Here is a 24,378-nt window from a genome sequence, read left to right on the forward strand (position 1 = left end):
GCTTATTATGAGTGCGGGGGTGGTGGTCTTTCTGGATTCAGGGGGATCCATTTGAAGGTCTTGCGCAGGATGCGGAGGGGGTTGAAGCAGGTGGTGGCGACGGAGTTGATTTAGCGAGTCATGGAGAGGGAGGAGTCAAGTATGATGCAGAGGATCTGGGCATGGTCCGTTAGGGTGGGGGGTGGTTGTTGAGGGAGGTGGGCCAGCAGGTGTTGTCCCAGGCTGAGGGGGTGGTTCCGAGGACGAGGACTTCTGTCTTCTCCGAGTTGAGTTTCAGACAGCTGCTGCTCATCCAGGATGCAACGTCTTTCATTCTTTCCTGGAAGCTGAGTCTGGTGGTGTCGGGTTCCTCCGTGAGGGAGAGGATGAGCTGGTTGTCGTCGGCGTAGGATACTATGCGGAGTCCATGCTGTCTGTCGATGGCGGTGAGGGGGGCCATGTAGATGTTGAAGAGTGTGGGACTGAGCGATGATCCTTGGTCTACTCTGCAGTTGATCTCCGTGGTTTTGGAGAGGAAGGGCAGTAGTCTAATCCTTTGGGTTCTGCCGGAGAGGAAGGAGCAGAGCCAGCCGAGGGCGGTTCCTGTATGCCGGCGTCGTGGAATATGGCTGTGAGAGTGCGGTGGGAGACCGTGTCAAAGGCTGTGAAGAGGTCCAATAGGATTAGAGCTGCGGTGTGGCATTTGTCGAGGAGCGTGCGGATGTTGTCTGTGGTGGTGAGGATTGTGGTCTCTGTGCTGTGGTTGCAGCGGAATCCGGATTGGGAAGGGTCTTGGAAGGCGTTCTCCTCGATGAAGTTAGTCAGCTGGACGTTGATGATCTTCTTGGTGACTTTGGCCGAGAAGGGGAGAGGAGAGATGGGTCAGTGGTTTTTCAGGTGCAGGCTCGCCACGCATGGATTCTCTGGTTTTTTTTTCTTCTGGATTCCTTATTTTTATACCATTTGTAAACAATAATAAATATTTTTTTTAAACCGAACAAACACACAATACCCCGAAATTCAACTTTCAATTGAAAGTTTGATGCACAATGGAAGTCTTTGTGACAGCTTTTAAAATGTATGCCAGGCTTGAGAAGTCTCCACAGGCTCCAGAAGCCCATTTATTTTCACCTTCATATTTTATTTTAAAGCACTTCTTCCCTGACAGATAGAAAATAGCTTGCTATGGATATTATGCTTTTTGGAACTGTGACAGTATTACTTTTAAAGTCCCTTTACTAATAAGTATGGCATCTAGAAAAAATTGTGAAATGCATATTTACCAGTAACTCTTTACCTCTTTGAACAGACTTAACAGTCATATATTATGCTCTACTGGCAATAAGTGCATCCAATTTAGTACGGACCCAAATGATGCCAAGTTTCAAGAGGCCCAGGGAACATTCAATGACCTGACATTGCCCTACACAGTGAAAAACAATAATTATAACCAAGAAGCTGAGCTCTGTAAAACAGAGAGAACCTCATTTAGTGGTGAGTCAGAAGCGTCCAGTTTCTTATGCTGTACACGTTTGATAGCCTGAAGTTGCTTTAGCACAAGGTCAATGCATCTAGCCCCAAGACTGCTGATGCTGGGTTTCTGTATTTTCACACAAAAACAGATTTAAAGAATGCCTATGAGGCTAACAGCTAGATTTATATTTCTATGCAGAATGTTGCAACACAGTATTAATATAAAAACAACTCACTTATAAATCCATTTGCAAATCTGAGACAACTAAATGCTCCCATGTCACTTACAGTTGTACTATCTTTGACCCGCTCATTGGCTTTCACATAACATTTTGTGTACTTTCGTATATTGTGGGGGCATAGGGTGATAGAACAAATACATAAATCCTCACCAGAAGGACTCTGGAGAATATGTGGGGTAGATCAGCGAACACATACTATTGAGAACATCTGACGGCTTTTTGTTTTACATTTTTGCTGTTTCTAAATTTAAAGTAATAGAGAGGGCTAGAAGCAAAGATCAATTACTTTGTATAAACTGCTGTGACACCTGCAATCAAATTCTAGATTTTGGAAGCCCAGTTACTACACTTGAAAATCATGGGCGTTTGTTGCAGAAAAATACTACCACTTAGATCCCGAAAACAAAGAATGTCCTGGGGATAATATTGCACATGCATGGGGACAAGGAGTATCAAGCACTTCATATTAGTACACCATCAAAAGATCACGAAAGGTTAAGGCATAACATTTTTGCCTCGCATTAGCTAAATGGCTGTGCCAAGACTTTATTTTAAAAGTATACACAAACTCTATGGTGCTGGCTACCATTAAGTGATAAGAGTCCTATTACCACTGCTTTGTCAGGCCAGTTCGTGAACTACATTTTTTCCTTCAAAAGCCAATTTTTCTTTTTTGCGAGGACACCAACACTCATGGTGTGACTTCAGAGTGTTGAGGTTTTCTTACTGGCCCAGATCACCTTTGAGACCTATTCTGGCTGGAGTTACTATACTGTTAGTGGAAGTGGAGGGGATGTAATCTTGCGGGTCCCGGAAGGTTCAGTTATGGTCTCCTATTTTATCTTGATAATACTGAAACATTCTTAATCGCAGCATGTACACACATTTCAGATAGAAACTAGCTGAGAAAAGGCACAGAACAACAGCTCAGACCCCTGCTCCTATTTTGTTCCACTCGGTGACAGACATTTGCAAGTTTGTTAATCAGGAGCATTATATAGTCAGAAGAATCAAATAAAATAGTTATCAAATCCTATTTACTGCGTGTGCTGGCAATATTGTTAAATGTGTCAAACATACAAATACTATTATTCCCCCATATTTTGAAAGAGGTTAATAACTTTGGGCAATAGCCTCAAACTTTCTTCAGCTGCGAGGTATACGAGTACGTGTTCTAAATTGATGCAAATAATATACTTTATAAACATTTTTAGAAAAAGAACAGTACTTTAAATCCTTTTCTGTAGATTAAATCACAAAACATCTAATGATACTCAACAATCAACCACTAAACATTAAAATACACTTCACACTTGTACTCTAACATTATAAATGTACTCACATAATTCACTGCATGTTTTAAATATTCATATTTCAATATATTTCCACAAAATTAAATCCAGTTCATAAGAGTAACCGCTTTGAAAAGATAAACAAATAGTATATCATACCCTGCTAGCTCCAAGAAGGCTAATAAAATACGGAGGAAGCTTCTTAGGACCAACGCATAATTACGTTTTTATTCTGCATTCAATGTATTTTTAGGGATGTAATAACATTTTCAAATATTCATTTACAACAAAGTTATCAAGTGTGACTACAAACGGTAGTCACACTTGACAAAATGGCAAGCTTCAGAAACAGTAACAATACTGTAGGATTCACAGAAAGTATAACAATGCAGATTGTTTCATGCCATGCCATAGCTCAGCCGAGGTTTCTTGAAGAAACTTTGCTCGTGGGGACCGTCTTTGCAGCAGCCAAAATGAATGGCTGGACAGCATCTCCTTTCTCATATGAAGATGCTAATATTTGGATTGCGGTATCCTTCATTGCTCACAAACTCATGCGTTTGTGGAACCTATGAAGTTTTGTGGTGACAAAACCTATGCAACTCTGCGGCCATATAAAGTAGCATTATCCACCCTTAACGGAATATAATCTAGGCATGCCACAAGGCATACTTCGTGACTGAAACAATGACCATCACGTAGGTACTTTGTAGCGAATATTTGAAAGTGAAAGTCACCTGGGAGGTTGGAATACTATGAGAGATCTCACATGTTCCAAAGAGGGTTTTGAAAGTTATCATACCACACTTGAAAGCCTAGATCTACTTCTGGGGGCCTCGTGAACCTCCAACAGAGTCACCATAAACTCGTAGAAGATGTGCCCCGAGTAACCAATGTCAGTGTGGAATTTCTTTTCCTAAACGAAGAGACCATGTTTGACAATTCTGGACTATGCATTTGAAGGAAGTGCTTCTCTGAAACCCTATTCATCTATCAGTTAAAGTTGACACTCACAAGGCTAACATTCAAAATCTCTCACAATGAAATACTGAGGCCTACTTGAACTAGAATTTTTTATTTTCAGTCTTTCAGTCACAGCATTCATGCAGCAAAAACTACAGTTCCCAAAACAGATTACAATAATCTACTACTAGCATAGAGCTCAATCCTCTCAACCCTCCTAATGCTGGAATCACACAACCAGAAACTAAAGCTCCAGAAATAAACTGTAATGATAAAGCTGCACTTTTTTAGAGGGGATGTGAGGGTGGTGGTTTCACCCAACTTTATTTGAAACTCTAGGATACAAAGATGCCTTTATAAGAACAATGTAGCTGTTTACATTTTACCCTACAGTTGACTGTGAAACCTGAAGAATGGAAGAGTGTCACAATCAGCATTGCCTTGGAGTCCAGGTCAACCTCGATCTTCTGGTTAAAGTCAGAGACCTCAGGGATACAAGGCTAGATGTACTGAACATTTGTCGCAAAGCACTGATTGCGATTTGCAAACAGTATATTTGTGACCAGAGTGGTGTATTGAAGCTGACCTTAAAGGTCAGTTTGCAAATTATAGAATGATTGTGGGTCACAATTGGACCTGCCTCATGAATATTAATGAGATAGGTTAGAAATTGTGACCCACTGTGATTTGTGCCATCACAGGAATGATGTCCTGCTGGGGACAGCAGACCAAAATGTTTATGCCTGCTGTTAAATCAACAATCACAAGAAAGAGGGGACCAGGGGCGCATGAAGGTCCAGCATACCTGTTCCAAGGTAAATATTATCAACTAAGGGTATGCAGTTCTGAGAAGGAGGGTATCCAGTCAGAGACACAGGGTGGGCAGTTCCCTTTGGAACTAGGGCCCTCACACACCCATGTGTGTGTCATGCTTCATCATAAGGCTTACTCCTTTTCGATCCGGCACTGTAATGCCCAAAGGGCACCCTTCAGGGGGCCCTTTATCGGAGATATTTTGTCCTCTTGCCATATGTGAGGTGTAAGTATAGGGCCCAAGGTGTAGATTGGTAAAACGTGTGTTGATGCATAGAAGAAGTGATTTAAAATAGACTAAGTAAATCTTTGAAAATAATTTCAGGCTGTGAGTATCCATGTCCACTTAAAAAGGTGGCGGCTCCCAGTAGAGACAGTGATCTTCGGTGGTCAAAAGGGTTAAAAGGTTCTTTCCCTCTTGGAGTCAATAATGATCAAAAGGGCAATTCATCAGGACCAGTGGATTCAAATCTACTACCTTATATAGGTGTACCTTACAAAATGTGCCTAAAGGCTGACCTGAAAGTCAAATCAAACATTAGTATAACAAGGCTCAAAGTCCCACATTTTTGTTCTGGGCACCTTTAGCACCACTTTCAAGGGTCCAGGATGGAAGGGCACCACTTTGAGGGTCAAGATTCACTCATACAGGGACTAGGTACGGGTTTAAGATGGTTGGAGTCTTTTCTATCCCTGAGGTTCTAATTAGAAGGCCAGCCTACTAGTCCTTGAAGTCACCCTGGAGTCTTGGTTTCAAGAAGGAAAGAAGGTCACAGGAAGCAGGGCGGGCGCCTAAGGGCACAGGGCAAGCTTCAAGCAGCAAGGCAGTCCTCTTGGTGCAGCAGGGCAGTCCTCGGACACACACACAGAAGGCCATTGCAACAGTGCAATCCTCTGGAAGTCCTTCCACAGGTACGGAAGTGAAATGAAGACAGGATCTGAAACCCCAATTTTTATACCTGGTGACCACTTTCAGGTGGAAGAAACTTCAGTAGTCCCCCCAACCCCCCCCCCACCACCCCACAGAAGTGTGTGGAAATTCCTGCCTCAGTTCCCTGTTTCCAGTCTGTCTGCAGTCACAATAGCCTAGTAAGAAGTTCTTTGTATGTGAGATGAGCTAGTATCTTTGAAGTGCAAGTAGGGCTGTGCACAGCTTTGCCCCGCCCCCCTCATGCCAACACCTAGTCACTCTATTGTGTGGCTGTCTAAGAGAAATACACAAAGAATAACTGCCAACTACACTTAGTCATGTGACTCAGGAATCAGGCTACAGGCACCAAATAGTTAGTACAAGAAAATGCCAACCTCCTAAAATTACCATTTTTCAGAATTGTGACTTAAAATCAGACTTTATGATTAAAGACGATTTTAAATTCCAATTCCCTAGACACCAAACATCACTTTTCTACCTGCTTTCCTAAACAATTTTATTAAATGTAATAAGGTAATCTTATGGGAGGGGTAGGTTTCATAGTAGTGAAAAACGAATGTATAATTTGTTTCACTACCAAGACATGTAAAACTAAAACTGCATGTCCAGTGTTTAAATTAAAATGCACCATGCCCTATGGGATGTCTAGGACATACCCTAGGGGTGACATATATCTAATAAAAAGAGGGTTTTAAGCTTGGCAAGGGGATTCTTTTTCCAAGTCCATTAGCAAAGTAAAACTGCATACAGGCTGCAATGGCAGGCATGAAACTGAAGCTTATAATGGCTACTTAAGTGACTAGTACATAGAGGCTGTAGGCCCACTAGCAGTATTTAATAAACAGGTCCTGCGTACAAGTAGTACCACTTTACTAGGGACTTTAAAGTCAATTAAATTTGTCAATTGGGTGTAATCCAATGTTATCATTTTTAAAGGAGCGAGCACAAGCATGTTGCACACTTTACCACTGCTGACCAGTACTAAAGTCCTAAGACCAACAAAAACAAATCATTAGGGGTGGAAACAAAGAATCTGGGGGTGACCCGGCAAAATCCAACAGGTCACTTGGTGACCTCTTCCCGTTTGCGAATGGGTTACCGCTGCTTTTGTATAGTCTGGAAATATAAAATACAGGATCGTAGTGGGTCGCAATTCCACCTACCTCATAAATATTAAAAAGGTAGGTTGCAAAATACAAACCACTACAATTGGCTACAACCACAGACATTATGGTCTGCAGCAATCAGAGGACCAGCATGTCCGGGATTGCTTTTAAGTAAAGACAGACACACACACACACACACACAGACACACACACACACACAGACACACACACAGACACACACACAGAGACAGAGACACACACACACACACACACACACAGAGACAGAGACAGAGACACACACACACAGACACACACACACAGAGACAGAGACACACACACACACACACACACACACAGACAGACACACACACACGCACACACACACACACACACACACACACACAAGGTATCCTTGCTTCGATACCACGAATGGAAAGCACACACAGGAGTAGTTGATCCAGTAAAAAATACTTTTATTTAGTGCAGACCCTCCTGACAGACGTGTTTAGCCGTAGCTTTATCAATGTCAGTTTCCCTGTGCTCCTTCTGCAGTATTTCACACAGATACACTGGTCACATGGTTTTCATTAAACATAGAAAGAGTATGGACCATAAACTACCACAGGCTAAACAATTGGTGGCCATTTTGTAACGTGGTATTTTAGTTTACAAAAAATGTGTGTATCCATACTGCATACATTAAGTGAAAATAGGTGAGTAAATGTAATAAAAGAATAATACAACTTATTCAAAAAATGGTTATTTGTAAGAGAGTCACTGTTAAAACATGTATATACATAAAAACATAGTCCTAACGGATTTCATCGGCATAATTTGTCCTAATGAAAATTCCTCATATAATATTGAGCTTATAGCACGTGAACTAGACTGATCACTTATTTAAGAAAAATTATTATTTCCTTTTAGGAATACAATGTTTCAACAACCCCAATTGCATCTTAATTAAGCCCTGAATGGGTCTTGTTTTCAGCAGCAATTTGTATTTTCAAAGTGTATTTTCTTGATTCATTTTTCAATCTAGTCCTAATGGGCATGCTGATCTACCGTCATTAAATATGACAAAAGTGAAAACACATATAGAAAAGATATAAAAGAGATATGAAAAAGATACGAATCCACATGAATATTATATCTGGATATATCTGATTATAAAAGTGGTGTACATGTTCAGTTTATCCTATACATTTTAAGTTTCAAGATGCACCCATAGCTCCTCATCGTTGTTAAGCCCAATTGGGGCCTTTGTCTGCAGGTCTAAGATGTATCTGGACTCCAGCACACAAAGCCTTTTGGTCCTGTCACCCCCTATTTCTCTTCTCTCAACCTGATCAATACAATAGTATTTCAGGAGATCTCGGTCACTTTGATGAAATTGTTCGAAGTGCCGTGCCACTGGGTAACTTGCATCCTTGTTTGTTATCGTAAGCATGTGCTCAAGGATGCGCTTTTTCGCTGGGTTAATAGTACTACCAATATAACGTTTCTGGCAGGGACATTCTAAGCAGAACACCACATATTCAGAATTACAGTTCAGGAGCTTTCTAATTTCTCTGGTAGGTTTTTTATCCCCTGGCCTTCCCCTGTAAGTAGTTGTTTTTTTGCTGAATTTACAGGCTTCACAGCGCAAACATGGGAAAAAGCCCATCACATATTCAGATTTTTTGCTGTCATTTTGGGGTCTAAATGGCGGTTTGTTAGATGATCACTTAAAGATTGGCAGCGTTTATGTTATTAGAGGACGTGACGGTAAAGGATTCCTCAGTACACTGTCCGTCTGTAAAATGTGCCAGTTTTTTAAAAAAATGTGCACCACTGCATTAGATCTACTATTGTACGTAGTGATCATTCTTACATCATGATTCTGGGACTCAGGCAATACCTTTTTGGCCACAAGTAGATACTTTCGCTTCAATTTATCGGCGTTTACCTCCGCTTGTTTTAAGACGGAATTTCCATATCCCCGTTTTTTAAATCTAGTTATGGCTGCATTTTTAGCAGATTCATAATTTTTCTGGTTGGAACAATTGCGCTTAATACGCAAGAGTTCCCTGAATGGGATATTCCTAATTAAGCTTCTAGGATGGTAGCTGGCAGCGTGTATTACCGCATTACCAGCGGTTGGTTTGCGAAAGAGTCTAGTTTGCAAGCTGTTGTTCTCGATAAAAACCTCCAGATCCAAGTAATTTACTGAGACCTCACTAATGTGGCCCTTGAATTCCAAATTTAACTCATTAGTGTTGAGTACGGATATATACTCCTCAGCCGAGGAGCGACTCCCCCTCCACACAATAAAAAGGTTGTCAATGTACCTTGCCCATAGTATAATGTTATCCAGCCAAATTTCATTTGCCTCCCCCCAGGCCTCGTGCTTCTCCCACCAGCCCACGAATAAATTTGCGTAGCTGGGGGTGAAGCACGTGCCCATGGCGGTACCGCGTAATTGTTGATATAGTTTACTAGAGAAAATAAATATATTGTTGTGTAAACAAAAGTCAATCATTTCTAAAAGCATGGCATTGTGGGTTTGAAATTTAAAAGCCCTCTTGTTTAAAAACCATTTCACTGACTTCAAGCTGTCTTGGTGGCGAATGCAAGTGTAAAGGTTAGTGATGTCAAGAGTGATTAAAAACCTGTGAGATTCCCACATAATACCCTCCGTTAGTCTTAAGAAATCCTGTGTGTCTCCGACATATGGTGCCAGATCCTTGACTAATGGGCTTAAGAAAGAGTCGATATATAGAGACGTATTCTCCAAGAGGCTATTGATTGAGGCCACAATAGGCCTCCTTGGGTGGTTAACAGGGTCCTTATTTACTTTTGGTAAGTGGTAGAATGTTGGGAGAATTGCTCACTCACAGTACAGAAATAAAAATTCATCCTGGTTCAACATCCCCTCATCCCTCCACCCTGTTAGGAATGCATGTTAATTTTTTACACAATTAGAATAATCCACTCTATTAATTGTTGTATAACACTCCACATCACCAAGTTGTCTCAATGCCTCTTTCAAATATTGCTCTTTATTAAACACAATAAATATTGCCTCCTTTGTCGGAGGGCTTAAACTCCAATGTCAAATCCATTTTCAATGTTTTAATCGCTTCCCAGTGTCTTCTTGGCATATTATAATCCTTTCTTGGATTCATTTTGGTACTCGTTACTACTTTTAGGTCTTTGAGGACTGCTTCGCTAAAAACATCAATCGTTTCAAATGAAACTTGTGGCATCATTTTAGATTTTCGCTTAAATTTGCTATTGCCCCTCATCTGTTCGACATTAGGCTCTTCCATTAGTGTTCCAGGAATTATGTCCACAGAACTTTCTTCTTCTGGGTTTTGTCTTAGCAGATTGTCAAAGTCTTGGCTACTAAGATGGTCCAAAATACTTGCTTCTATATGTTGCTGTTCATCCCCAATAGATCCACCTCTTTGTGGGTGTAAAAGAAAGATTTTTTGTAGCTTTAATTTTCTTATGTATTTGAAAAGATCTATTCGGGTTTGGACATAGTCAATCAGAAGTAGGACAGAAGATCAGCCCAAGTTGTAAAACATTAATTTCATCTTTGGTCAAGGCTCTACTGGAAAGGTTGAAGAAAATATATATATATGATGGAATGATGTTAATTTGAAGTTTTCAGGCGAAATAAGTAACAGCAGTTAACTATTTAGAACTCACTGTGTACGTTGAAGGGGGGAAAATGCAGACGAAACTTTTCCGTAAATCCACGGCAGGAAACTAGACATTCTATGCGACGAGTAGTCACCCGAAAAAGTTGATTGACAGCATCCCGTATGGGGAGCTGTTACGGCTGAGAAGGAACAACTCGAGTGATACTGAGTTTCAGAAGGCAGCTAGGTTGAGACTTCAATGGTTCAGAATAAGAGGTTACAGTGAGGGGGTACTAACACAAGCCCTGAAAAAAGTTAGTAACATCAAGAGGGATGAGTTACTGATCACTAAGAGTAGGGAAATATAGAAAAGTGGCACGTTCCGACTGATCACTACATTTTCTGAAGATGCAGGACAGCTCAAAAGGATATTACGGAAAAATTTGAATATCCTACTCACTGACACAATTATAAGGAAAGACTTGCCTACGAACCTCTTAGTCACTTTTAGGAAAGCGAGGGCACTTAAGGACCACCTAGTAAATAGCCATCATGAGGGACATTCGGTCCAACCTACTCTGAAACCATTAAATGGATTTTATCCCTGTGGCCGGTGCAAGGCCTGTAAATATAGTAAGCGTACTCTAACTTACAAGGTACCTGGGTTAGTGACACCTAGACGCATACAAAAATTCCTGACATGCTCTACACCCTATGCGGTTTACTGTTTAATATGTCCCTGTGGGCTCAGATATATTGGTAGTACGACCCAGCCAGTAAAGATGCGCATATTAGAACATATGCGAGCCATCAATAATGTTGATGAGGCCTACCCCGTGGCAAGACACTTTGACAAGGTACACAAACGCAATAGGGACCTATTGTCTTACATCTGCCTAGAAAGTGTTCCAGCCAACATCAGAGGGGGGATCGATAACAGAAATTGAGGCAATTAGAATTGCGCTATATTATAGATCTCCAGAGTAAAATGCCTAATGGACTTAACATTCATGAGGAATTGTTAGTACACTTAGGATGAGATTCATTGCAGACCCTTTCTTTCACTTTGATCTGTGAACTGTGCCTGGTGGCGATGTATGATATTCTCGAACCTGCTGTACATATTTGATGAAATGGTATTTATGAGAAATTTGGATGAAACGAAATATTGTAACTGAGATTGTTGAGAAAAAAGAATTTATATCAAGTTGTGACTAAAGAACCGTAATATGGCCCATACAGGGCGTAAATGAAACAAGAAGGCATCATTAGGGACGCATCAGCAAGGTTATGCCCATTTAGGGCTTTATTGGCCAATAGATACCTATATATACAGGGTGACTCATATTATTATATAGACCTGCTTTTAATTGTATAGAGTTTGGTATGTTATGTGCACAATATTTATCGTTATTAACTTGAAATTGCACGTTTCAATATGGCGGCACTTTCTGATATTGCATTTGCGTCCTTTGTTTTTTTTTGTTTGTTTTTTTAAAACCTTTATTATGTAAAAGAAGGACAGTTACAGACCCACAACCACGGAGGCTGGTCAGTCGAACACAATAACATCAACATCAAGTTACACAGCTCATCAGCCGACAACCCGGGGGTACGGCAGCGATACTTCATGAGTACATTCAAGCCTGTGGTATAGCCAGGATCAGCGAAAGGTTTCACATTTTATATTTTATTTAAATAAAACCACAAACAAAAACACAGAAGAGAAAAAGCGAGGCATGGCTATGTATAAACTGGCAGTTCCCTATGGCAGTAGGTGACGGGTGAAAAACATGTGTCAATAAGAATGAGGAGAAATGTTGGGGAGGGCAGGGAGGGGGAAACCTGGTAGCGACCAATACAATGCAGTCAACTAGAACTGAGTACAGGGAACTCACGATCAAGGAAGAAGGAGTGGATCCGGAAGGTCGGTGAACGGAGTACAAATATCACCACGGTATGCATTCCATTGTGCCCATATCCTACCCCATTTTTTGGGCCTGCCGCGGGAAACATACACGACTTTCTCCCTGAACATGGACCAGTCCATATTTTTCTTCCAGCACAGGAGCGTCGGTGGCCTTGGGGAACCCCATAACTGGGCTATGTCACGCTTAGCAACCATATTACCCAATGTGACCCCTTGAGTCTGAGCAACAGTACAGCCATTTGGTTCCCAAACATTCAACAGACAACGCCTGGCCTCAGGCAACAACACTACTCCCGTAACTTCACCCATAACCACATGCACTCGACGCCAAAATGCCGCCACCTCCGGGCACTCCCAGAGGATATGCAAAAAGGTAGCTAGCATACCACATCCGCGCCTACACAACCCATCCACAGAAAAACCATATGCATCAATCGTGGGCCCGTGACATACACCCGATGCAATATTTTAAGTTGCACCAGTCTAAGACGCGCCGGAATCGCAACCTCCTTAGGAGAGGAAATCGCCGCCTGCCAATCTTCATCATCCAGTTCTAATCCGTCACCGGTCCAAACAGTCCACAATTGCAAAAGGAGATCCGAGCGGTCGTTAATCAATTTCTTGTAGATGAGAGATATAGTGCTATCGGGGACATACCCATCAAGCACCCTATCCTCAAGAGGGGAGGCCTCAGGAACAGAAGCGTCAGCCGGAAAAACCGAGTGAATCGCATGACGGACCTGGAGGTACCGGAAATACTCCCTGTCACTCAATGTATATTCTCGCTGTAGTGCCTCGAAGGTCTTGACTGCACCCTTGGCCCAGAGGTCACCCACCCTGCTGATACCAATGAGGTCCCAGCTGTCGAAACCCTTTGATTTCCACAGACCACCTAGCGCTTCCGAGGCATACAATGGAGTAGATTTCGTCACCCTATCCGTCCAGCCCGTGGCGGCGGTCGCGCTTCCCCAAACTGGCACAGCCACTGCCCGTGAGATGCTTGCGGTCGGCTCTGGAATAGAGTGCCTGATTGTAATCTCCCCCAGGGAGTTGCCATCTATCCATCTCAAACGCGGGATTGGGGACAGGGCCATACATGGCATGGTTCACAGCACTCAACTGGGTAGCCCAATAGTAGCGCCTGATGTCGGGCAGCGTGATACCTCCATCATACCAGGGCAAAGTCAATTTTGCCAGTGCAATGCGTGGTCGCACACCCCATACCAACCGCCTCTGCAAGCCCTCGATCTCTCGGAAGTAGCTAGCAGGTACCAAATCAAGTGCATTTTGAATGGCATATAAAAAGCGGGGAAGAGACATCATTTTGAACAGGGCCGCCCTTCCCAAAGGGGATAGTGGCAGGCCACACCACGCCACAACATCCGAACGAAGCCGGGAAAGCGGAGGCAGCAAATTCCGCTCATAGCGGGTCGTGGGGTCCAACGAAATGTAGATCCCTAAGTATTTGAAACCGTCCCTAGAGACCGGTATTGGACAATGGCGAGGAAGAAGGAGCTCATCATCCGTGAGTGGATAGATACAGGACTTAGCGCAATTAATAACCAGACCTGAATTCCTCCCGAAGGAACGCAGCACGTCGAACAGAACGCCCAACGATTTACGACGGTCCTCGAAATCAGCCGACCAGCGGATGCCTTTAAGCGATGGTTCCCACCGCAGCCATGCAGCCAGGGGCTCAAGGGCAAGCGCAAAGAGGAGCGGCGAAAAGGGGCATCCCTGTCTCGTTCCCCAACCAAGGGTAAAGGGCTCGGAAGCCCTGCCGTTAACCACCACCTGCGCCAGTGGCTGCTCATACAAGAGTCGAACCCATCCAATACATTTGGGGCCGAATCCGATCTTGGCGAGAATAGCCCACAAATAAGGCCATTCAACCGTGTCGAAGGCCATCGAAGCATCAAGGGAAACCAAAATGGCCGGTTCCCGAAGAGACCCCGTCCTCGCCAAGACGCCATGGAGGCGACGTAGGTTGAGCGCGGTGTTTCGGTGGGGTATAAAACCAGATTGGTCCGGGTAGATCAAGTCTGATATCACCGTAATCAACCGATTCGCCAGAAGCTTAGCAAGAATCTTGGGCTCGACGTTTAAAAGCGAGATCGGCCAATATAATGTGCACTGATCACGGGGTTCGCCGTCTTTATGAATGACAACAATGGACGCCAGTCTCTGATCCCGAGGAAGAGAGCCGAAATCTAGCGATGACAAAAACATCTTACGGAGATACGGCGCCATTTTGTCTGGGCAGAGTTTATACAATTCCACCGGTATACCGTTGGGGCCCGAGGCCTTCCCGGACCAAAGTGAACAGATAGCGAGCGCTACTTCATCAGTGGAAAAATCTGCCTCCATAAGCTCCATATCGGAGTCCGACAGGCCAGGCAGAGCGATATCTCGGAGCAAAAGATGCGAATCCTCTTCCGGCAAATCCGAGACCGACGCATAAACCGCCTGGAAATGACGGGCAAATGTTCGGACTACGTCCATCGGGTCCACGACTCGAACACCATCCACACTCTCAACAACAGGCACCACTTTGTTCAGTCTATCCCTTTTATCCAGCTATGCAATCAACTTTCCCGCCTTATCACCCACATCACACAGGCGCCCCTGTTGCTCGCGGTGCATCGCCCTAGCGGCATCAGTGACCAGGGTCTTATAGTCCAATTGTTTCAGGGCCAGGGAATGCAACACCTCCGGAGTGTCCCCAGTGCCAACCTGTCCCTCCAAGTCAGTGATCTCATTTTCTAGTTCCACCACCGCAGCATTTCTACGCCTCCTTTCGCTGGCAATGAGAGAGAGGGCCTGACCACGAATCACCGGCTTATAGGCCTCCCACAATGTGACCGGGGAGGAGACCGATCCATCATTCTCAGCGAAATAGTAATCCATACATTTCACTATCTCTGACCAGATTGCAGGATTACAGAGGTGCCAGGGGTTAATCGGAGCGACTCCGCCCTCGGCACCCAATTGCACATCAATCGTGAGCCAAAGCGGAGAGTGATCAGAAATCCCCCTGGCCAAATGCCGAATCTCCCGCACCAAGACCATCTGGGCTGCTGGTATAAAAATATAATCTAATCTCGAGAGGCTCTTGTGTGCACCAGAGTAGAAGGTGTACTGGAGCTGACCGGGGTGTAGCTGCCTCCAGCAGTCAGCCAGTCCCAACATATCCAGCAGCTTCCCTAGCCAGAGCTGCGCTGCAGGCAAAGTCCTGGGGGGACTGCGATCCACGTCACCACTGACCACAGAGTTAAAGTCACCGCCCACCACCAACATATCGCCAGGGAGCCCCAGGATCACATCACCCAGATCAGCAAACGTGGTAGACTGCAGGCCAGGGGGGACATACATAGACAGTCTTCCCTTCCCATCGCCCCGTAATGGCCGCATAGCGGCCCCTGTCGTCCAGCACAACATCATCTATCTCCAATGGGAGGGAAGTACGCACCATGACCCCCACCCCTCTCGAGCCGGTAGTGAACCCCGAGTGCGCTACCATACGGTACCGACGTCTGTTTAGTGCACGGCATGCATTGCCCACCAAGTGCGTCTCCTGAAGCAAAATCACATCTGGGGTATAACGTTTCAAATATTGCAAGACAATACCCCGCTTTATTCCATCTCCAAGACCGTTAATGTTCCAACTCAGCATCCTAAGCCCCCCCATCCCGGCAGAGAACACCCAGCCCCCCACGCCTGGGAAGAAGCACACAGAGTCGACAACAGGAAATATAGCAGCCTTGATCAAAACATAGGGAAAAGAACCCCCCCACCACCCCCCGGGAACCCCGAAAAACACCCCCCCACCCTGCACCCCTGCATTAGACCAGAAAGCCACCCTAACTTGCAGTGTGCCTGTCGCCCCATGAAACTAACCTACGAAAAGAGAGAGAAAGCCCCCAGAGGAGGAAGAGGAAACCCGAATCCCCCCACCCCCGGGTACCCACAGGAATAGCAAGTCTATTGAAAAACCACTGCTGGAAGTCCAAGTAACCAGTTCACCGCTGCAGACTCACTCCTCCTGTTCGGCTGGGCCGCCCTCGGCACCTCCCGGGCTCTCGCCGCCCATACGATGTGATGGCAAAGTGTCCAACCAGTCACTAGCCACTTCGGGGCGATCGAAGAAAAAGGCCCGCTCCTCATATTCGATCCTCAGCCGGGCAGGAAAAAGCATGGCGTACTTTAGACCAATGTCCCTGAGTCGTCTCTTCACTCCGGTAAAGCCCATATGCTGTTTCTGAACCGCCTGGGTAAAGTCTGGGTAAAAACTGAACGAGGCATTGTCAAATTTGGTAGGACCCATGGTCCTCGAAGCTTGCAGGATAGCATCTCCGTCACGGAAATTAAAAATCCTGGCAATGATGGGCCTCGGTGCAGCTCCCAGCTTCGGCTTCCCGCCGGGAACTCTGTGGGCCCGTTCCACTGTGAAAAAGTTACTGAGGCCCTTAGGCGCAAGATGTTTAAGGACCAGATCCTCCACCAGAAGGTCCGTGGAGACGTCTGGCGGGGTCTCCGGAACCCCCACAATGCGCACGTTGTTGCGCCTAGCCCGCCCTCAAAGTCCTCTAGCCAGCGGGCAAACTGGTCGTTGGTAGTACGGAGCGTGCGGACCTCAGCCTGAAGGTCCGAGACATCAGTAATCAAACTCGCAGTTTTAATATCCAGAGATTTGATCTGTTCATTTGTCATACCCAGGTCAGCCCTGATAAGATTAACCTCAATCGCCACCATATCGTTCTTGGCAGCAAGAGTCTCGTACTGATGGCCCATGTCAGTCCGAACACTGGTAATGGCGCCCATGATGTCCTTCAGTGTCGGTTCCTCCGACGGAGGGGTACCATCCACGGCCCCTTCAAGAGCCGTACTCGCTCCACCTGGAGACCCTTTTGGGCGAGTGTAGCGCTCTATAGTCTGGGTTTGGATGAGGCCCCGACGATGCGTGCCCTTGGTGTTTCGTTTCTCGGCATCTAACTTGCCCGCCATGGTGGGCTTCGAACTCCCACGGAGTTGTTGCAATCGAGTAAAAATGATCAGCTCTCGATGAACCTCAAGGGCAGGAAGGCAAAGAACCAGAGCAGATGCAGGATCCGTAGCTGGGACAAAAAGATAAATGGGGCAGCCGTAGAGCGTTGCGACAATGGCCCAAAACGAAACCGAAAGTACCCCAGGGGCAGTGGGCGTGCCCAACGGGCCGTTGTTGTTGACTTGCCACCTGGGCACCTCGGTGACTCGAGGCCGGGGACGGTCTACGATGTAGGCCACAAACTTCAGGACGCTGCAAGTCCGGATCACGGCGTCCGATTTCGGTTCCGAAAAGATCCACGGAATCAGCAGGGCATAGTCAACAAGTACCCATCGATCAAATCAGGATTTGTGGCAGGATAGATGCAGGAGGCAAAGAGGGTCTCAGGAGCCCTGTGCTCACGCGTCCATCTTGGATCCGCGCGAAGCTCCTCCCCCATTTGCGTCCTTTGTTGATGTCCATGAAATGTTTACGTTTAACAGGTATAAAATACTAATGGCCGCCGCGCCTTCTGTGTAACAATTGACGAAGGCCGATGCCGAAACAAGGGTTTTCTAATAAAAACGGACTGAAGGCCATTCCCGTGAGTGCTGCGTTCTTTCAGGATAAGGTCCTGTGGATGTTGGGAGCAGTATATATTTGACGGGTACACCCCATTACGTGAGCACCCGCTCCGGAGTACGGCAGGCTGGTGTTTTGGTAGCTGATATATATATATATATATATATATATTCTTTTTAATGCAGCCCATCTTTCTCAAAGAAAACAAACACTTTTACAAACATTTTTAGGAGCAAGCAGGGATCCCAGATACCACTGCCTGCTCCTAAGAAATGCTTTATTTCACATCCATAAAGGGGAAATTGTGAATATGTTATCATCTACTTTGAGTTAGTGGTCAAATATGAATGTTTTGCGACTGAATTTCGGTTACAAAACAATAATACATACCTTAAGGAATCAGAATTTGGAAGGGACGTCATCAACACACCCCTTCTAAATATTAAATCCTTACAGTTTCCGTAACCCATTACCCATTTAATGATTAGGAAAAAGAAAATCTGAATCATTAACTGGGTTTAGTAAATTTCAAAAAGTGTTTTAGCAGGCGCAGACTCGCAGATTAACAGAATCTTTGGGTTTGCAACCGCTAAAACACTTTTCCTGAAATAAGAAATGTGTTCACAATGTTTAAAATGTAAAAATAAAAGGAGTATAAACGATAAAAATAATTAGACATATTGAAAAGCAGTATATCTGCATAGGAGAGCAAACTTTTTTCAGCCTGCGTGTATTTTTACTAAAAGGAGGTATCAGATGGCTCTCATTACTTTGCTATCTTATGAAATTCTTCATCACAGGGTATAGGAACTCAAAACCATTTTGTTGTAAACATATTTATGTTATTTGTTCAATTTAGGTCTTTGAAACTTTTACAAAAATGCATTAAACTACTACCACTAAGGAAAAACAAGACATTCACATTTGATTGACCACTTTTGTCTAAATAAGTGCAATTGTACCTCACTTCTGTTCGGAAAGAAGCATCACCCCATCTGGTTGTTTCAGCTATTCTGCTGAATAATCCTTCACAAATTCGAGGGATCAAGCCAGAATCACCCTATCATGGAACAAAAGCAATTACTTACATTGACAATCATATAAAATAGATTTGTTAAAGAAAACATTACTCTGAATAAGAGCTAAAAAGTCAAGCATAAAACATATCTATTTAATTTTTACATCATATTAATTGATGAATCAGCCAAAGAACTTGTTAAATTTTGCAAACACTTGACAGCACACTTCCGCCTCTAAATGGGTTTCTTGTAAAAGGTATACATGGGCCTCAATATTTTTTAAGAATTCGCACACCCTTAATTGCTTCTTCCGGCTCCCTATACCATTCAGATTCCAGGAGAGGAAATTACTACTGGTTGCCATACCAGAAACCATTGTCTAATACAACTACACCAGTAGCCAACAGTGGCCAACATTCACTTTCTAAACTAACAGCATAAGAACTTATGGCATATGAGGACATTTTTATATTTTTCTCACCCCTCCTCCCCCGAGGAAACCTCCCAACATGTCAGGCGTGAGCACCCCTTAGGGGGCTCCGCTCTCCCGAGACACCACCCTACGTGAACATTTTTTCTTTTCCCTACTAATTGACCTAATATTTTTATATATATATATATTTTTTTCAACACCTGTGGTAAAAAGGTCTATACATTCTTAGATCTAGTCTGCTAACTATATGTGTGTGAGTGTGTGCACCAATGTGCATTTATATTTAACTACCTCAGTTTCATGGAGGTACAATGTACTGTTCGGTTATCCTTCCTTTTTTTTTTTTACCCCTATATTCTACTTATTTGTTAGTTACTTAAAACTGATTTTTTCCTAAGACTAGCTATTCCCTCATTTTTAATAGCAACTCGTCCACCTCCTCCGGGTGGTTACTGCTAAACACCTTGTTGTTCCACATAATCTTAAGTAGGGCGGGGAATTTCATTTGAACTTGTGCTCCCAGAGAACGAAGTTCTGGCATTCTAGAGCCCAACTCCCACTGTCTTTGAGCTGCCTTCCCCCCTATATCAGATCTAATTTGATAGGGGTTAGCACGATAATGGAGAGAAGGACGTGCAAGACATCTGCTAAGAATAAGTTCCTTAACACTGTAGGTTTGAAAGTAGACCTTCCTCTCCTTCTTGTATTTTAAGGATTCTTAGGTTATTCCGCCGACTTTGTGTTTCCAGTCTCTCCATGTCCATCATAAGTGTTCGATTTTGTGCCTTGAGAGCATCAATATCCTTAGAGTTCCCTGTGGTTGTTTCTGAGAGCAAGGTAACTTTACTCTCCAACGAACTAGTTCGAGCCGCTATTCCCTCCAGCCTAGCCTCAAGTGCGTCAAATCTGTTGTGCAGCCCCTTTTGGTTGCTTTCCGAAATGACAAACTTTTCCAGTAAATCCTCCCTCAGTGTTTGGAATAGGAAGCCAAGTCTATCCCTCTTGCCCTCAACCTCAGCCGACACCTGATTAATAGGTGTGGCAGAGTTCTGAGTAAAGAGATTACTAGGGGGAAGGGATTGAAGCGGAGGTTCAGTTAAAGTTACTTGGGGAGTCTGAGGGATGGGGTGGGCCACAGAACTCAATGGGGCCAAGGCAGTCGCAAAAACAGGAGCTGAACTTGTAGAAGCTAGAGCAGCAGAAGTCCCCTGTGCTACTAGTGAAGAAGAGGAGGACACCTGAAAGCTAAGCATGCTGCTATCATCAGGGCCATAACCTCTAAACCCTCCTCGTTAAGGACCGACTCAAGTGCAGCATACCTATTATTCAGGGGCAAGATAGGGGGAGCAGCCTCTTTATCTGATTGAAATATGGTCCCAGCACCTACTGCTCCAGCCTCTCCTACCCCTTCTACCTCTTCCACTCCTGCCTCTGCGTCTGCGCCTACTGATTTTACTCGAGGCTTCACCCCTGGCTTTACCTTAGAATTTGCCATCTGCTCCATTATTTGGAAATAACTTTTAAGCAAAGGAGTGCTCTTTTGTGCCTGGAGCTGCTTGATCGCCTTGACTGTTCCACCTTTCCTTGTCCCTCCCTTCTTTTTCGGTTTATATGGGGATAAGGGCGTAGGACCCCCCTCTCTCCTGTCTCTACTATGTCCCAGACCCCCTGCCTCCTCAGATCTTGCTTCGACCTGAGCTGATACCTGTTCCTAGTCTCCCCCCCTCTCTCTTCAGGTACAGGTTGTACAGATTGTTTGAAGCCAGCAGTAGGAACGCTCTGTCTTGTCTGTAGTGGTTGCCCTACCTCTATACCACTACCTTTGATATTGCTGGAGCCAACTTGGTGAAGTACGGGAGTAGCTACTGATGGAACGGCTAAAACAGCTACAGCTACTGTCAGTGTATCTGCCTCCATGCAGACCTCCCCTCTAAGAACCTCCTTACCGCTGTACTGCTCTCCCAAGGAACTCAGGGTAGAAAGATGCCCCCAGCACACCGGACCTCTAAAGCGGGAGAGAAGTGCCCCCCAGGAGTGGTGCCAAAGATCGCCTCTACTTTGATCTCGAGGTTTTTCTTTATTTCGGCTCCCTTCAGTCCAGGACAGGGTTCCCGGGTTTCCTTCAGCAACCTCCTCGGTCTTCCAGCAGACGCCAGCTCGATCCAATTCCCCCGCCTTCCGCTTCCCAGCGTACCGCCGCTCACGCATTCCCGCTGGGTCATAACGCCCGAGAGCGCTCGCCAGCAACCTCCGAGGAAAGCACAAAGACGGAGGAAAACTTAGAAAAGCCCTGAAAACAACTCCCAGAATATTGCCCTCCACTCCTCACCGCATATCTTCAAAAAAAAGGTCGGCCCGATAGGGAAATTCATCTGTCTGTAGTGCCTCAGAGCGAGGAGCCCCGCAGCCATGTTCCTCCTCAAATTTGTCAAGTGTTTGCAAAACTTAGCTGGGTACAGGAAGTTCTTTGTTCCAAGCAAAAGGGTTCTACTAGGGGAGTAGCAATAATTGTTTGTGCTAATAAGGGGATTAGGGTCCAGAATTGGGGTACTGATCAGTCCGGGCGATGGTTGGCGGCAGTCCTCTCTATTGGTAGTTCCACCTTTTTGTGTGCCGTCTACTATGGTCCAAACGAAGACAACCCTAGCTTTCTTCGAAAGTTAGAGGAGTATATGATACAGCACACAGTTCTAGTCATACTAGGGGCGATTTCAACCTTATATTAGACACCAAGCTGGACCGTACCTCTAAAACTAAATATAATTCCCCAAACAAATCCCTTCTAGCTTTGAAGAATATTATGAAGGATTTTACTTTACATGACTCCTGGAGAGTTAAGCACGGTACCCTTAGAGAATATTCCTTCTATAGTAAAAAGTATAGACAATACTCCAGAATTGACCTTTTTCTTTTAGACCAAGTACTCCTCCATGATATTGCTTCAATCTCATACATTCCAGCAGGTCTGTCAGACCACTCTGCAGTTGAGCTGAAAATCAACTTTAAGATTAGCCCTCTAGAGTTTAGGTGGACCTTAGACAGAACAATTCTTTTAGATGAAGAAATAAAAAAATCAAAATCAAGGAGAGTGTGTCGGAGTTTTTCCTATTTAATAGTGGCACAGCCTCAGAACAAATAGTTTGGGAAACACTTAAATCTTATTTAAGAGGTATCCTTGGCTCACATATGGTGCTGAAAAGAAAACTCAGGAAAGAAAAAGACATTTTTGATCTTGATCTGATAAAAAAAAGGAACAACATCTACAGTTAGCGGTTTTGGAGGATAGAGGAAGGATTCCGGTACTTGAAAAAGAACTTCTAGAGCTGCAGATAGGTTTCAAAGCATGAGCCGATAAGATAATTAAGGACAGATGGGAAGTTAGTAAGATTCAGAATTTTGAATATGGAGAGAAGTGTGGTTCCCTCCTGGCTTGAAAGGCTAGGGCTGAGAGGAGCAGGGACAATATTAGCTCATTAATCCAGCGAGACTCGGGGATGCTCCTAAAAGAAGATGTTGAGATCAGGAGAGAGGCCTGAGATTTTATGGAGGAATTATATCAAGAGGATAGCAGACATGGGCTGGAAGAGCTGGAGCAGTGGTGGGTTCTGAGGGATTTGCCCCAATTGAGCGAGTCTCATAAAGTTTCTTTAGTCACCGAGATTACGGAAGGGGAGATACGGGCCCAGTTGAAAAAGATGTCCAGAAACAAGGCCCTCGGTCCGGATGGACTTCCGACGGAGGTGTACAAGGACAATCTGGAAGAAATCCTAGCCCCACTACTGGCACTCTTTAACAAAATATTCGTCCAGGGAGAGCATATTCCAGCTTCTTGGTCGGAAGCCACCATTACCTTGATAGCAAAACCGAATAAAGATCCTAAAAAAATCGAGTCGTACAGGCCTATTTCCCTTCTTAATTCAGATTTCAAAATTTATTCCGGCATACTAACATCTAGATTGGCGAAAGTAATCAAGTCCATAATTCATCCAGACCAGAGGGGATTCATACCAGGCCGTCAACTTAACGAACTTACGTTTCAAGTTGATGGTGCAATAGATACAGCGATAGACTGCCGCTTGCCATTGTTGCGATTGATGCAGCAAAGCCATTCAACCAGGTTAATTGGCGATTTTTATGGAAAACTATGGCTAAGTTTGGGTTCCCAGCTACATTCATTAAAGGGATTGAGACATTATATAGGAGTCCCCGGGCCAAAGTACTGGTTAACGGTAGTCTGACTAAATGGTTGAATATTTCAAGGGGAACGAGGCAGGGTTGCCCTCTGTCTCCCCTCCTCTTTGATATTTATATCGAGCCCTTTGACTGCTCCCTGAGATCAGACCCAGTAATTACACCATTTAAAATGGGGGATTTGGTGCTGAATACTGCATTATACGCGGACGACCTTCTTCTTTACAAAACCAATCCTGTTGAGGCCATTCCCAGGTTATTTGAACTGGCTGAAGATTTCGGTAAAGTGTTGGGGTACAGAATCAATAAAGATAAAACTGATATAATGAGTTGGAACAACCTGGCCCGATACCAGAAGCTAAACTAAAAATCAGATACCTGGGAATATTCCTCGCCCATAAACTGGAGGAGGTTTCAAAAACTAGTTGGCAAACGGTAGTAAAGGAGGTAAGGAAGATGTTGACTAAATGCAACACTCTACCTCTTAACATCTATGGTAGAGTGAACCTAGTCAAAATGATAATCCTGCCCAAAATCACCTTTTTATTTAACTCAATTCCTCTAAATTTTAATAAAAAGGATATTTCTAACCTTCAAGGGAGGATCGGTTCTTTCATTTGGGTCACTTAGTCCCCCAGGATTGCCTGGAGGAAATTGAGAAGGGGATTGAAACTAGGCGGGCTGGCTCTCCCTGATTTACTTTTTTATTGCTATGCTTTTCAGTTTAAGAACTTTAGACTTTTGGCAAATAAGTTGGACTCCTCATCGCATG

The 24,378-nt window shown here is 44.3% G+C and overlaps 1 protein-coding gene across 3 annotated transcripts in view; it reads right to left on the reverse strand.

The window, feature by feature from the left end:
* The window catches only part of KIF16B (kinesin family member 16B), a 1,618,961-nt gene that overhangs the window by 1,199,262 nt on the left and 395,321 nt on the right, over positions 1–24,378 (reverse strand). For all 3 annotated transcript variants that reach the window (XR_015296683.1, XM_086927730.1, XM_086927729.1), the window contains exon 5: positions 18,926–19,023. Coding sequence is in view for 2 of the 3 variants with exons in the window: in XM_086927730.1 (XP_086783856.1) it covers positions 18,926–19,023 (98 nt within the window). In the remaining variant the exon portion in view is untranslated. The remainder of the gene's footprint in view (positions 1–18,925; positions 19,024–24,378) is intronic.

Source organism: Lissotriton vulgaris, chromosome 6 (assembly GCF_964263255.1).
Source record: "Lissotriton vulgaris chromosome 6, aLisVul1.2, whole genome shotgun sequence".
NCBI classification, from domain to species: domain Eukaryota; kingdom Metazoa; phylum Chordata; class Amphibia; order Caudata; family Salamandridae; genus Lissotriton; species Lissotriton vulgaris.